The sequence below is a fragment of the Zeus faber genome (genome assembly GCF_960531495.2).
Source record: "Zeus faber genome assembly, chromosome: 4".
Lineage (NCBI taxonomy): Eukaryota > Metazoa > Chordata > Actinopteri > Zeiformes > Zeidae > Zeus > Zeus faber.
Genome location: NC_137191.1, coordinates 7,428,650 through 7,444,033, shown reverse-complemented (window position 1 = coordinate 7,444,033; position 15,384 = coordinate 7,428,650). Strand labels below are relative to the sequence as shown.

At 45.9% G+C, this 15,384-nt stretch overlaps 1 protein-coding gene across 1 annotated transcript; it reads right to left on the bottom strand.

Moving 5' to 3' along the window:
- Positions 1-2,295: 2,295 nt before the first annotated feature.
- On the bottom strand, positions 2,296-12,428 carry ccdc40 (coiled-coil domain 40 molecular ruler complex subunit; the record flags this gene model as incomplete). The annotated part of the gene is made up of 20 exons (XM_079998907.1): positions 2,296-2,538; positions 3,749-3,907; positions 4,406-4,594; positions 5,194-5,314; positions 5,418-5,509; positions 5,616-5,785; positions 6,372-6,585; positions 7,178-7,423; positions 7,772-7,954; positions 8,175-8,418; positions 8,615-8,736; positions 9,387-9,509; positions 9,680-9,837; positions 9,986-10,205; positions 10,408-10,491; positions 10,633-10,736; positions 10,897-11,011; positions 11,229-11,308; positions 12,045-12,141; positions 12,354-12,428. 20 exons carry the CDS (start codon positions 12,426-12,428, stop codon positions 2,296-2,298), a joined length of 3,039 nt encoding a protein of 1,012 aa, XP_079855033.1.
- Positions 12,429-15,384: the final 2,956 nt, after the last annotated feature.

The following is a 15,384-nucleotide window of genomic DNA, read 5'->3' as shown; positions in this document are numbered from 1 at the left end:
CATTGTAGGTGCTTTTAGCGGTCGACCGGGGTCAGCGTGGACATTCTGACTGACTAGTTCAGCGGTTGTCCTTCCTTGGACCACTTTTGGTAGGTACTACCCACTGCATACCAGGAACACCCCACAAGACCTGTGGTTTTGGAGATGCTCTGACCCAGTCGTCTAGCATCACAATGTGCTCCTTGTCAAAGTGACTCAGATCCTTACGCTGCTTCCAACACATCGACTTCAAGAACTGACTGTTCACTTGTTGCCTAATACATCCCACCACCTGACAGGAGCCATTGGAATGAGATGAGCAATGTAATTCACTTCACCTGTCAGTGGTTTTAATGTTGTGGCTGATCTGTGTATAAATTACGTGAGAAGGTAAGACTTTATTCATACCTAAAACGACTTTAGTAGTAAATATTTACCATTGGAATGGAATCTAATTTCCATTACCCAATTTTAATTAACATTTGAATACAGTTCCAAACATGCCTCCGTAGTTCATCCCCAACCCACATAGCACGATCAAATTAGTGATTAACATAGTGGAATTTTCTTGAAATGTTCAAAAACAATGTTGCTTCATGCATCGCAGTTTAATAGAAAGAAATTAATTCGATAAATAAAAAAATAAAAAAATATAACAGCCCGTAATATCCACCGGTTTCTCCAGTTCTACTCCACACCTTGGAAAGTGACGCAGGTCCCATGTTAGAAATAATAACCTAATAACAAGCTGAGGGGGTGGAAACGGCCAGCAAAAGTGAAAGAGGAAAACAGGCAAATTGGATCATTTGCATTAATCCCAAAAACAACATTCAAAATAATTTTGGTGCAAGTATGGTGCAGTGGAATATTAAAGAGAAGAGGAAAATATAATGGCATTTTCAATAAAAGATATGACCTAATTCAAAAAAAGCAAAAAGAAAAGCAAGAAATATCCATAAACAAAATATATGTAATATGTATGTTCATAAGTCTGTACAGTATCTAATGAAGAAGTGAAAGATACACTTTATTAATCCCCTTAATTATAAATACTTTATTCATTTAAGAGGTCGCGTGTCGCGCCGCCGTTTCAAGGGTTTCGATGTGCCTGTCCGCAGGCGTCAGATCATGCTCTGGGAGATGAAGATCCAGCTGGTGAGGGAGACCCGCCTGGCTGTGGACTCGGACATCGTCCAGGGGGAGATGGACGCCATAGAGGCCGAGATCCACCGCATGGAGGTGAGTACGGCGGCAGCTCCCGCGGCGCTCAATCGTAATCTCAGTCTCAATGTGGCTTAACAATTGAAATGAAGGTTAAATTAAAAATATATAATAAATAATAGGGAATAAGTGTGTAGTGTGCAATGGGGGAATGAATAGTTTGAAGGGGGAAGTTTGCTCAAATGTCACATTGCGTGGCGTTTTGTATTTTATCAGCGTTAAAAGCAGGTTTTACACTTAACAGTCAGACTGGATTCCTGCAGAGCGTCAAGCCATCTTCACATATAAAACCACAAGATCGAACCAGAAGTCCATTCATTCCTACGGAGTCGGATTCCACGCGTGAAAGGCTGTGACGTCCGTTCGAGGCTCCGGGACGCGTTCCCGTTTTACAACAGGTTCTGGCAAAACTACTCGCCGCTGTTCTGGAGAAAATAAAAATAAAGAAGCGGGTTCTCCTCTGTTTTCAGTGACACTATTTTGCGACGCCAAACTCGGGACGTAATTCGACCGACGGCCACCCGAGGATCCCGCGGTCGGGCACGATCACGGACAAAAACCCCCGAGGCCAAAGTGATTCCTATCTAAGAGCTTCGGATGCAGTGAAACGCGAACCTCTCGCCCTGGCTCCGCTTCATGGGGCGCCGGGAGACTTTGGTGCTTTTGAAAGCGTCCTCGGTAATAGTCAGTCAGTCCAGTTCCCTCCTTACTGGAATGATAGTTCCCAAGGAGTCAACAGAATTAAAAAAAAAAAAAACAACCTTTGTCTATCAGGGTTCCATGCGTACTCTTTATTTAGTTTCCCTTATTAATTTTACCCCAAGGCAGGATTAACAAGACGAAGCATAAACGTAAAACAGACGCAGACTTCACGTCCCTCTGTTTCTGTTTGTTCCCCTCAGCTGAGAACTCATTTCACTTTGTATTTACCCTTAATTCTCTCTCGCTCTCTCTCTCTCTCTCTCCTCTCACCCTCAACAAGACAAAACAACATTCAAACAAACTTGCAGGACTCCATGGCTCCAGGACTCCAGGACCCCAGGACTCCAGGACCCCAGGACTCCAGGACCCCAGGGGACCCCAGGAGCCCAGGATTCAGGGCTCCAGCACCAGGGGGCAGGAGGCCATCAGCAGCCTGAGCCTGCGCAGCGCCCCCTGGTGCTGGGGGAGCTCCTCGGAGACGCGGTACACGATGGTGCTGATGGCCTGCGCCCGCTCCGTCTGCCGCTGCAGCGCCACCTCCGCCACCTCCCGGGTCCACGCCGGCGAACAGCGGCCCTCGGAGGCCGCCTGCAGACGCTTGCCGCGGTTCTGCAGCGCGACCAGGCGAAGCTGGTTCTGGAGAAGAGAGGAATGGATATATTTTAGTTTTATTTTGGCAATCTCTCACATTTATAGAAAAAAAAGATAAGATAAGACTAATAAGCCACTGAATTGGAAAAAAAAAACAAAAAAACAAATTGTTATAAGAATTTTATATGTCTATGTTTTGCTGTACTTTTCACATGAACTTTTGTACAAGGTCTGTGTACTTTGCTTTTCTTCTAAAGGCTAAATAGAGTTCATGTCTTAAAAAAGACATGAACTAGTCACTTTCTGTCCCTTAATGTGAAGAGGAGAGAGGCAACATGTCCCAACCATCAGATAAGGGAACTTCAACCAATGATCTGTCTCAACGAAACTGCCCCATCAGCGAAACTGTCTCATCAGCAGGACCCATGCAGAGACGTCGCAACATCTGCTGTGCGACAACCCAACGACTCGTCAACTCCGCCATTCCAAGAAAACTGTATTCAAAAAGTCTGCTCTCCAGGAAGAACTGAGCACTTCCTCTGTGGCACTCTGTTGTGTTGTTACACCGAAACTGCTCCTTTTAATAAATTTTTTAATAATCTTATTAATTTTAAAAAAATTAATAAAGATTAAATACTTTATTAACCTAAAGTATTTGTCTTCCTCTGTTAGTCCGTCCATGAACAAGTTTATAACAATTTAACTTTAACACTAATATTCTTCACTTCTGTAAAGAAAGGTTACCAGGAAGTGCCAGGTCTACAGCTGACTATGCTTATAATAATAATAATAATAATAATAATAATAATAATAATAATAATAATAATAATAGTAACAAATAAAGTAGAGAAAAAAATGTGGCATTATATTGTAGTAATAATATTAGTAACACAAGTAGTGATATAGTAGTATCACTAATAACAATAATAATATGTAAATATAATGTAGTTATAACTGTAATGAAAAATACTTCAACTAAAGGAGGGTGCTAAAAGATGACATTTTCCCAAGCAAATAAAAAATTGAAAACTCTTAATCATATATTGATAAAAAATTATATACAGTATATATAAATAAAATTAAAAAATAAAAGAATAAACACACACACACACACACACACACACACACACACACACACACACACAAATATATAAATATATAAATAAATAAATATATACAATTAGAATTACACAAATAAAAGTTTGACTTTTGCAAACTAAACTGTGGACAAGTTGAACTCCATGTGTAAATGTACCAGCTCCTTGGTGTCCTGGAGGCCAAGCAGCTCGGGCATCATGCCGGCACGGCTCCGTCGCATCTCCGTCACATTGTGCTGCTTCTGCTTCAGAGACTCGCTCAGACTCGACTTGGTGTCCTGTAGCGTCTTGATCATCTGGTCACAATCAGTCCCTTGCTGGAAACACACACACGCACACACGCACACACACGCAAACACACACACACGCAAACGCACACACACGCAAACACACACACAAACACACACACACACACACACACACACACACACACACACACACACACACACACACACACACACACACACACACACACACACACACACACACACACAACTCTGTCACCTGGTACCTGGAAATACAGTTGTGCTGGAAAGTTTGTGAAGCCTTTAGAAGTTTCCGAAGTTCTGCGTAAATTTGACCAAAAATATAAATCACAACTTGATCTAGGTACTGAAAACTCCCAAAAAAGCTTGTACTTTTCTCTTTATTTATTGAGCAAAATTATACAAACTTTCTAGCAGCACTGTACATGTATTCACAGTCACAGACCCAAGTACTGTGGGTGTGCTGTAGTCGGCGATTTGGGATGCAGCAATACACACACGCACGCACGCACGCACGCACGCACGCACGCACGCACACACACACACTACCTTGCGCAGGTCCTGGATGCTGCGTCTCAGGCCCAGCACGGCACGGTTCACGTCGCTGGCCGTGTTCTGGTTCTTCCCGGCCCGGGTCTGGTTCTGGCTCTGCATCACGATGCTCTCCCTGCGAGCCACCGTGGCCTCGCTCTCCCTCAGCAGCCGCTCCTGCTGCTTCAGCAGGTGGCTGTACCGCACCTGCAGGGATACAGGGACACGTAACTTGTCATATACTGTACGTAGAGCGTGAATTACACTTCCAACGGTAAGATAAACACCCAATTCAAATTCAAATGACTGCAATTGATAATTAAAGAGAAATTACAGTGTCACAGCACACATATAAAACGAATAAAAACTGTCATCAACCTACAAATATACAATAAACAATAAGAATTTACTTTAACATGTACAATACACAATAAAAATAATCTTTAAATAAACAAACAAGATCCATTTGGAAATTTACAATATCAGTAGAGGAAAATTAACTGTTCACCCAAATCATTAATAAATGAATAAATAACCGCAATTGCTCGTGCGACAATTAATAGTCAACTAAAATGTCACAGCTGTGACAGTCGTAATATGCACACACAGGAGAAGCAGATTGATGATCTATTCAACAGGTGACCCCCTTTCGTTCAATCATTTCTATTGCTTGAGATGAAAAAGAGACGAGAAGAGATATTTCTTTGGACATTCGGTGCTGGACCTGGTCTTGCCAGAACCAGAACCAGATCCAGAACCCATCAGTGTGTCTACCTCCGCGCCGTGGGAGCTGCCGCCGTACTCACCTCCATGCGGTGGATCTCGGCTTTCATGGCGTGCATCTCCCCCTGGACGATGTCCGAGTCCACAGCCAGGCGGGTCTCCCTCACCAGCTGGATCTTCTTCTCCCAGAGCATGATCTGACGCCTGCGGACGAGCACATCGAGGACCTTGAAACGGCAGCGCGACACGCGACCAAAACACGATCGGCCTTTTCTAAAAACGGTCCGGGGGACGGATTAGGACTGACTCGGCTTCCACCAGGATGTTGACCAGTCTCTCCTTCTCCTCCAGGGCTTTCTCCAGCCTCATCTGCATCGCCACAGAGTCCCGCTCTGCCTCCTGAACACATCACAACATAAACCACAATGCGGACGGATGGTGGCTCTGGGCGACCGCCAGCCGCCGCCCCGATGCGCCGTTACAAAGATGGGCAAGGCGATCCGACCTTGAGCCGGTGCAGGAAGTCCGACTCCATCAGGGTGTTGTCCTGTTCCAGCGCCTGCTGCAGGTGTCCGTTCTTGTTCAGCTGGCATTTCAGCTTCACCAGGTCCCCTCGCAGCGTCTTCATGTGGCTGTCCAGATCCCCCTGCTCACGGTGCTCCGTCTCGATCTCACCTGCAGGGGGCGGCGGTTAACGATGGATAGATAGATAGAGTGACAGACAGACAGACAGACAGACAGACAGACAGATAGAGAGATAGAGATAGATAGATAGACAGACAGACAGACAGACAGACAGACAGACAGACAGACAGACAGACAACCAGACAGATAGATAGATAGATAGGTAGATAGATAGATTATATAAAACATAATAAGAATAAAAAATTTAATATATTATTAAAATATATTCGTAAAGATTTAAAATACATTTCTGAAAAATTGGCAATCTACATTTAACCTAATCAACTAGCAGATAGAACCGTAAATATTCAGTAAAGCAAAAAATAAATACAAATAAAAATAAACCTAACAATAAACCTGAAAATGACCAATGAATAATAAAAAAAAAATGTGGATGTGCAATAATCTTAAAGTAAAAAAACAATAGAAATAATAAATGTATGAGACAATATACATTTAACCAAATAAATTAACAACAAAGAATGAATCTCTGTGAAAACAATTCACATTGGTCGATAAAAAGGTGAAAAGTGCGTGTGGAATGTGCGTGCGTGCAGGTGTGTGTTTTGTAGCCCACCCTCCGTGCGGATCTTGGTCTGCTGCAGCAGCGAGTACTTGGTCTGCAGTTTGAATTTGAACTCCACGTTGGCCTGCCTCTCGTGGCTCTGCGACACCAGGATCTGCTGCTGCTTCATCCAGGCCAGGCGGTCCTTCTTCATGATCTCGTCCAGCTCCTCCAGCTTCTCGCTCAGAGACTCCACCTGGATCTGCAGCGGGCTCTTGTCTTCGCTCTGGAAGGCCAAGGAGACCACGAGCACACACACACACACACACGCACACGCACACACACACACACACACACACACACACACACACACACACAGCTTTTACGCGTTTGACATGAGCGCAATTTTGTTTTTAGTTTTGCCCAGCTCACAAAAGGAAATACGTATGTACATAGGAGAGATCTGTGATACAGATTGGTAGACCCCAGACAAACCAGGCCCCAGGCTCATATTTATCAAGAATCCCTTCTAGGAATCGCTCTAAAAGTTTGACGAGTAAAAAAAAAAAAAAAAAAGTCCTATACAGTAAGTCCGCCTAAAATCCAAACCTAAAGCCACTCTTCGCATTTGCGAGCTTTAAGGACCAATTCCCTCGTCTCAATTTCCTACTCCGAGACGGCCCATGTTTCCAGCAGGCCCATGCTTTCTAATCTCTGCCGAAAATAAGAAGACATATTTTTTGAGAGTATCAATAATCCTTTCCATTCTCAAGCAGTTTGTCAACAATCCAAAATGCCTTTAACTTTTAAAACGACCTGGTCTCCTATAAGAATGGCAGCTCTCCCTGTGAACATCCCCGTTGGGACCCTCGGCTTACCCCGAGGCGGGTGGCCATCTGCTGGATCTTCATGTTGTAGCTGTTGATGGTGGTCTGCTTGCGCTCCATGATGGCGAGCTGGCCGGCGATCTTGGCCTGGTTGGCGCTGATGACCTTGTTGCGCTCCGCGATCTCCCGCTCCAGGACCTCCATGGCCGAGGCCAGGCCGCCCAGATGCTGGGTGGCCTCGCTGTTCTCCACCACCACCGCTGCCAGCTCCGTCTCCAGCTGCCACAGCTGGGCGATCTGAGGGGGGGAGGGGCAAACTGATTCGCAAGGGTCCAGGTTACTGTGACGTACAGATTCGCCCAAGAGGAAATCCCAAAAAAACGGCCAAAAATGACCCAAACTGTATCGGATGCCCAATTTTAAACGTGGCCTTTTTTTCCCCATTTATTGGAAAGTAATGCCAGATTATAGAACCCAGCATCGCAAAACAGTGCCTCCATGGACATGGAGGCACCTTGATAACTCAAGTCCACTGTCCTAAGGTATCAAATACAGGATTTTCTTTAAACAAAATAATAACGACCAAGGGCACATTTGGGACTGTACTTCCCCAGGATGTCCGGTGGCTCTCCCAGGTGTTCCTACCCTCTCCTTCTTGCGGTTGACCACCTTGCTGGTCAGGCGCTGGGAGTACTTGGCGGCCTTGTCGTGTGTCAGCTCGTCCTGTATCTGCATCATGATCCTCTCCTCCAGCTCCAGGCGCATGCTGCTCTCCGCCTCCAGATGCTTCCTCAGGGAGGTCACCCTCGACTGCTGTGAGTTGGACTCCTAGGAAGGGGATGAGGAAGTGTGAGAGGTTACGAGGGAGGGCGGGGGAAAAAAAAGTGAAGAAACGAGGGGGGAACCAGCGACCAGGCCGCCGTGTTTTTGGCTTCCAAACCGGCCCCCAGCGAGTGAATGGAGACGCGCCGTCAATTTAATAGACGGTCGAGACAATCGCCGTTGGTTTACGAGAAAGTTCTCCACCAGCGACAGCTTAGGCCGCTACCTTGTTGAGCCTGATGAGGGCGTTGTCCGTCTCGTGCAGCGTGTGGCCGTAGGTGCTGTAGGTCCCCTGCAGCACCTCCAGCATGGCCTGGCTCTCGGTGATCAGCTTCTTGGAGTTGGCGGCGTCCAGCTGGTTGCGGTTGAGTTGCATGGTCAGCTCCTCGTTGTGTTCCTCCTCGGTGGTGATGCACTTCCGCAGGCCCTCCACCTCGCTGTCCAGCAAGCGCGCCTGCTGCTTCACCGTGCTGGAAGGGAAGGCGGGAAAAAAAGCCAGAACGTGATGAACGCGTCCGGTTCACCGCTTACCCTGCACCGCCGACTGTGGAAAGAAACGGGCTGTGACGTCACCCGTCTCCCCCGCGGGGTTCCTTGCACTTTAAATATTTACTATCAAACATTCCAACTTCACACGTGTTCACACACAGCCACCCTGCTGCTCACTGGATGGCCTCCTGCATCGCGGTGAAAGCTTCGTCTCGCTTCCTCATGGCGATGAGGCTGCTGTCCCAGTGCTGGAGGAGCTGCTTCCGCTCCACGGCCAGGGCCTCCATCTCCATTTGAGCCTGCGCGCGCACACACACACACACTTCATTACTAGAAAGCACAGGATGCCTCTACCAAGTCAGTGCAAATGACGTTTCAGGGGGAGAGGGGGCAACTTGGGGTGCCAAGAACAAGATGCCCCTGGATGTCATATTTGGTTGTATCTTGCAAATTTGGATGTGGATGAAGATCACCATTAAAATATAATCATTTCTTCTTCAAGTTTTTTTTCTGTTATGGGGAGGTTGTTCAGGGAGATTTTTTTCCACAGACAAACAATATAGTTCCTTGACTCCCCAAGACCATTCCCCAAATCTGCAAGAGGAACCCACACACTGAAACTCACACACAGGCAGTAGGTGGTTGTCCACCTCCAGCACAAGGGGGCGTCCTTCCACCTGCGGCAACCGGCCCGGGACGCAGGGCGGCCCCGCCAGGCGCCCCCGGTTAAGTGATGTCATCATTATAAGGGTGTCATAATATTGACCCTTAAATAATTGTGCCCTTTATCAGAAACTTCCAGTTAATCTTTCCAAATGTTTCCAAGGGGAAAACGGTCACAACATGTGAAGCAGTCAGTCGTGTCTTCGCACCATCACCCCCTTTTGTTGCCCTTGGCAGACTGAGGGACAATGATTAAGGTCTCGCGCAGCAATGTGCTTTGGCTCACCTCAGAAAACGCCTCTTTGGCCGCTTGTGTTTCTTTCCCTTGGGACAGAGTCTGGGCCTCGTACAGGGCGATCTGCTCCGTCAGTCTGTCCATGACCTTCGTCAGACGCTCCACATACAACTCCTGGAGGCATCGGGGGGGGGGAGTTTTTATTTCCACATGGATCACTTCATGAAATCATATTTAGAAGAATGTATTGTGACTGCATCTTTTTTTTCAAGTCAGTTATCCCTTAATGAAGTGCACCCAAAAGGGCCTGCGCGGCTTGAGGTGTCCGACGTGAGGATCCTGACCTGCTTGTGTTTGGCTATCTGGGCCTCCGTCTGCTCGGCCTGTGCTTTGCGCGTGGCGCTCGTCATGGCCTTGATGTCGGAGCGCAGGTCCTTGTTGACCTCCTGCATGTAGAAGAGGCGCTGCGTCAAGTTGTCCACCTCCACCTGCAGCTGGGTCACTGCGAAGGAAGGGCACACACGGGTCTGCGTTATTCAAAACGGCACCTTTTTGGCCGTTGGGGGGTAGACCTTCGGACTCTCTTGGGACCGCCCTTGGTTTAGCCTCGGGTTATGGCCCCGGGTGGCGCCTCAGCGACCCGGCCTCACCGTGCGTCCTCTCGCTGCTGGCCTGGTTGGCCACGTTGTGGTGGTGGCTCTTCATGGCCTCCAGCTGATCCTGGGCTTTGCGGTGTTCGGACGCCTCGCGCATGGTGGTCTGGTGCTGCTCCTCCAGGCTGACCTGCAGCCTGGCCAGCTTCTCCTGCACGTGGTACAGCTCTTCGGTCAGATCCTGCAGCTGGGTGGCCTCCATCTTCTCTGCTGAACTCTAGAGGCGGCGGGAGAGAAAACACAAAACAGGATATCAGAGAGAGATTCGTTGCCGTGTGTTGGTGCTTGGCAACCACAGGTCAGTGAGGACAACAGGTCATCTTCTTGCAGATCCCGCCGGGGATGCCGGACCGACGAGTTCGTCTGAGAATCACGTGGCGCTCCGTCAAAATCTTAAATCCGAGGAGGGAAGAACCAACCTTTTCCCTCAGCTCGGTGTTGACTCTCTCCAGCTCCTTGTTGAGGTGGTTCTTCAGGGCGTTCTGGAACCTTCTGACCAGGGGCTGGAAGCAGACGAAAAACTTAATATCAAAGGACGAAGCCATTTGAGCGGCAGACACCGAGGGACGACTAGCCGAGCACGACGAGGACATACATTAAGGAAGGAAGAGTCAGTTTGATATGATATGACAGAAGCTGCGTACGTGTTCGGGGTCGAGAACGACCAGCTCCTCTTCGCTCGCCTCGCTCTCATCGGTCTCCTCCGGCGGCCACTGATCTGGCGGCCACTGATCCATCACGTTCTCAGCTGTGTTAGGGAGCGGGGAGGGGGGTTGGATCATTAGATCTTCAGAAACATGACTTTGCGCTGACGTCAGGACAAGTCCCTCCATCTCTTTCACGCGCCTCGTGTGAGTATTAATTCTCCCAGTACACCCACACCCCACAGTAGATGACTTATCCTTTACCGATCTGTAGGGCGTCCCCGGCAGTGCCATCTTCTGGCTGGCCGTCGGTAGCGGGTCCTACAGCAGGCTCCTGGGGACCAGTGGGTGACTGGGATGCTGTGGGGTCCGACTGATCCTGTGAACCGCCGCGGGCGGAGATAAGAAACGTTTTCTACTCCTTTTCCATTTGAACTTCCATAATCCATGTGTGAAGACAAATTCTTACGGTCCAACAGTTTATATGATCTTTCAATGGACACGGGTTAGGTGTCGCACCTTTTCACTAAATAACAAAATGTTCATCGACGCTAATGATGAATAATATGTTCACATAGACAGGAGAGACACTCTACCTCCTCTGCCGGGGGTTGAGGCCCTCCGGGCTCCTCCGCTGCCCCCTCCCCCTCCTCTCCTCCGGTATTCTCCATCACACCTGGGATAGGGACCGGAGCTTGAGAGGGTCAAGTGTCTCGAGAGCAGGAGGTCTCTGTGGCTACGCGGGGACCCCGAAAGGTGCCGCCGGTGTTCAACGAAAAACGTTTTTACGGTCCACGGTGTCAGAATTTTCTTAGTTTAAAAGCAGTGAAGCCGGGTATGAGTTTAGAATCGGAATACCTTGCCTCTGGGTAGAAAATAGATAGAGGAGGTCCTCAGTCTATTGCAATGTAAACATGTCTCCCATATCCACAAAAACAGTCATCTTATTACAGATCTAAGGAGCAGGCAAGTGTGCATCATAACTAAAAGCCATGTCTTCAAATATCCCTAATGACATCATCTCTTTATATACCTGAAGCATTGCAGACTGAGCATAACCGATTTGAAAATGGCATGATTATGGGGGAAGTAAATTCAAGTTCAGTTTGGTATAGTTCAGTCATTGATTATAAAGTCCCAGGAGGGTTTACAGGCACACGTTCTACGTTCACGTTTGACAGCATGGCCTAAGAGTAAGCCCTCAGATGCCCAGGCAAAATCTCCCAAAAACCCAATATGGAGATGATGAATCCTTGAGGAGGGACATGCAAGAGATCCACGTTCCAGTATGGCCAGGTGAGCGACGCCTGCAGAATGGGCATTGGCCAGTACCATGTGTGGTTTCGTGCTTGTTGTGCGTGTTTGGTGTAAGTGTTTGAAGTGTCCGCAGCAGGTTGTGGCTTGTGACTGACCTGAGGTAACGGGTGCCTCAGCAGGTTCCTGGGAGCCAGTGGCCGACTGGGATGCAGAGGGGTCTGCTGCAGGGTCAGACTGATCCTGTGAAACGCCCTGGACAACAGGACGGACACATAAAACATTTCCTGCTCCTTTTCCATTTTAAATGTCATAATCCAGTGGGAAATAAGTTGAACGTGTTGAGAGAAATTCGTACAGTTCAACAGTTGATATTTTCTTTCAATGGACAAGAGTTAGAAGTGGAGGCGTTGCATCTGCCCATCAACGCCTTATATTGAAGCACATGGACGGGATAGATATTTTACCTCTTGTGCCGGGGGGTCAGGTCCTCTAAGCTCCCCTGCTGCCCCCTCCCCCTCCTCTCCACCAGTATTCTCCATCACACCTGAGATAAGGACCAGGGCCTGTGAGTATAATGCATCCCTATAGAGTATAAAGAGTAACTAGACCCCTTCCAACTGGACTATATTCACACACATGTTCATGTACATGTGTACACACACACACACACATATATATATATATATATATATATATAAAATATTTTTGTTTCTTGTATACATATTTTATTTGTTTTATTTATGTTTTTTTTTAACTTTTTTCTCTCTTCCCACTTTGCTTGGCACGGGCTTTAGAGTTTATCTCTTTGTCATTTCACTGCACTATTTGCATGATTGCGTGTGACAACTAAATATCAGGAAAGCTATGGGGAACTCCCCAAACTGTTAACAGTACATGTGTTGCCACGACGACTTCCAAGTGACGTCACGCAGAGATGTTCTGGTCCTCTACGTGTGTGTTGACGTGGGTGCGTGTGTATGGACGTGCCTTCTTCTTTTTCAAGGGGGTAAACTGACCGCATGCCCGAAAACGCTGAGTTTTATTAGGTAAGAGTCTTGACGTCACAAAGACATCACAATACCAATAACAACAACAATAATAACAAAAACAATAATAATAATAATACTGATAATGTTGTATTATTATTAGCGCTTTGTCTGTAATCAACGTACTTATCAGATTTATTTATGACATATCAGTACATCGTTTGGGTAGAATACTGTCGTTAGAATAGAGATAATAATAAAAATCGAATCGTTTTTGTGATCGATCTTGAACGGAAAGACGTTTTTATTTTATTTTATTTATTTATTTTTTTACTTGCAACAGCGATGCTTCAGCCGCGTCGCGTCAGTCTAAATGTAGAATAATAATCTATTTTCAAAGCTACTGGTAACTGATGACATAACTTACCGCTACCAAACAGAAACGCGACCCTCGCAGGCGTCCCTGTGTTGCTATGGCTACCTATCAACTTCCGGTGCTAGGGTGACACACTAACGTCCGGGTTGGTGAAGTTATTGTCAGTTACACTGATCCATGCGTACTTTATAACATGTGTACATCGGTCAGTTGTTGAAGTCATCTAGATCATATTTCTAATAATAATAATAATAATATTAAAAATATTTATATAAAATATTCACGACTCAAAAGCTGAAACCTGGTGGCCTAATGAAGGCCTGTGCTGACGTCATCGACAGGAGCGTCCTGTGCTGCTGGGTGACGTCACAAGCGTTCAGGTAAAGCAGAAAGGCGTCTATGCTATTTGTCCATGATAGATTACATAATAACAGGGAATCTTGTCTGCACAATATATTCAATACTGCAAGCAAATGTTTTTTTTTTTCTATCTATCAGATCAACAAGTTCCAGGACCTGCTGCAACTAATAAAAATATATAAAAAGATTATGATGCAAGCGGTGTCTTTCCATTTGTATCAGGTGTTTGGGTAAACTCAATACAAATGTCTTCAACACGATGGTATTGCTATAGATTAGAAAACAGGGTCTGGAAAAACAAAACAAAAAAAAAAAGCTTCGACTTCGGGAGTTTTATTTTTCTCTATAAATAAAGAGGCAGATTATGCACAATCAGCAAGTTTTGGCCTTAGCAATAACATTGCAACATTAAAAAAAAACAAAAAAAACAAAACATGAATCATCACAGAAGTCTTTCAACACCCTCATTTTTCCAGAGAAGCCCAAAAGAGCACCCCAATGTTCCACCACAATGTAGTTCATCACAAAGAGGAAAAAAATAAAAATGTAATTGTGTATCACTTTGCTTTAGCGAAAAAAAGAAAAATAATAATAATAAATGAAAACACTTTTGTAAACAAAGCCAACGCTGATATCATTGTAGACCTCCTAAAATTGATCTCACAACAACACATCAGGTGGTTCCATGCGTTCCAGATCAGCAAAGGCCAGAGTGAACAGAGGCTGGCAATTAGGAATGTTAAGTTTTTAAACAGCTTTTCATAAAAAATAAACCAATTTTTTTTGGCAATTACCATTCTATCACACAGTACAGGTTGTACCATTACATTTATGGGTAAAGCCCAGTTGGCTCATTCCAAAGCATCGGAGTGTGCCGTGTTAAATATACTTTCCACATTATTACTCAGCATAAATCATATTATTGCATTAATAAGTTGGTACTCTAGTACTACTGCAAACAAAACTGCAAAATAATGCTCAGATCAACAGGACATCTGCAAAAAGGGATCAGTTTGATTTAAGTGTTTGTCACAAATAACCCCCCCAAAACCCCCCAAGTATTTGTGCAACAGTTTGCATATTCCAATCAAAAGATGCGATCGGTTCGGGATCGTTTTCATACCTTCATGTAGTGAAACAAGACAAAAAAAAAAAAAAAAAAAGGAACAACAGAACAGAAAACAAAGAAAATACATTCAACACGAGTGTCAGAAGCCTCGGGGAAACTCCTTTTCCCACATCACGCTTCTGTAAACCTTTCCATGTCACACTGGGTTTTGTATTCCTGTCATTGCACGTTTCGTGTTCATGCATTTCTTATTAGAGTAGAATTTACAAAGGCATCGGTGAATTGAAGACACTTTACCGCCCCCCAAAAAAAAACAAAAAGGAAAACTCCTCAAATTGGGCTTTTCAGCAGAGATCCGTCCTCCTTTCTGGAAAATCCTAAATCCTAATGGACATGACCGAGGGTAGAAGACACACGGGTTGTGGGTGTGTAGGTCAGAGCAGAACTCAATACTGTCCGTTTGACACCTGATATTAAAGACTGCCGACGCAGGGACCCCAAAAAAAAAAACAAAGCACAGGTTCGATGTTTCACACAAATATGAAACATCCCATCATGTCACATCAGGTTTCCACTGTGTGCATTCCTTATCTCGGTGTCGGATCGTCACGCACCGTCACACACTTCTCATTTTTAAGCTTGTGGGGGGTCGCTGTGAGCACAAGCAAAGATTCATATTTGGTCCAGGTTCACTTCCATTTCAA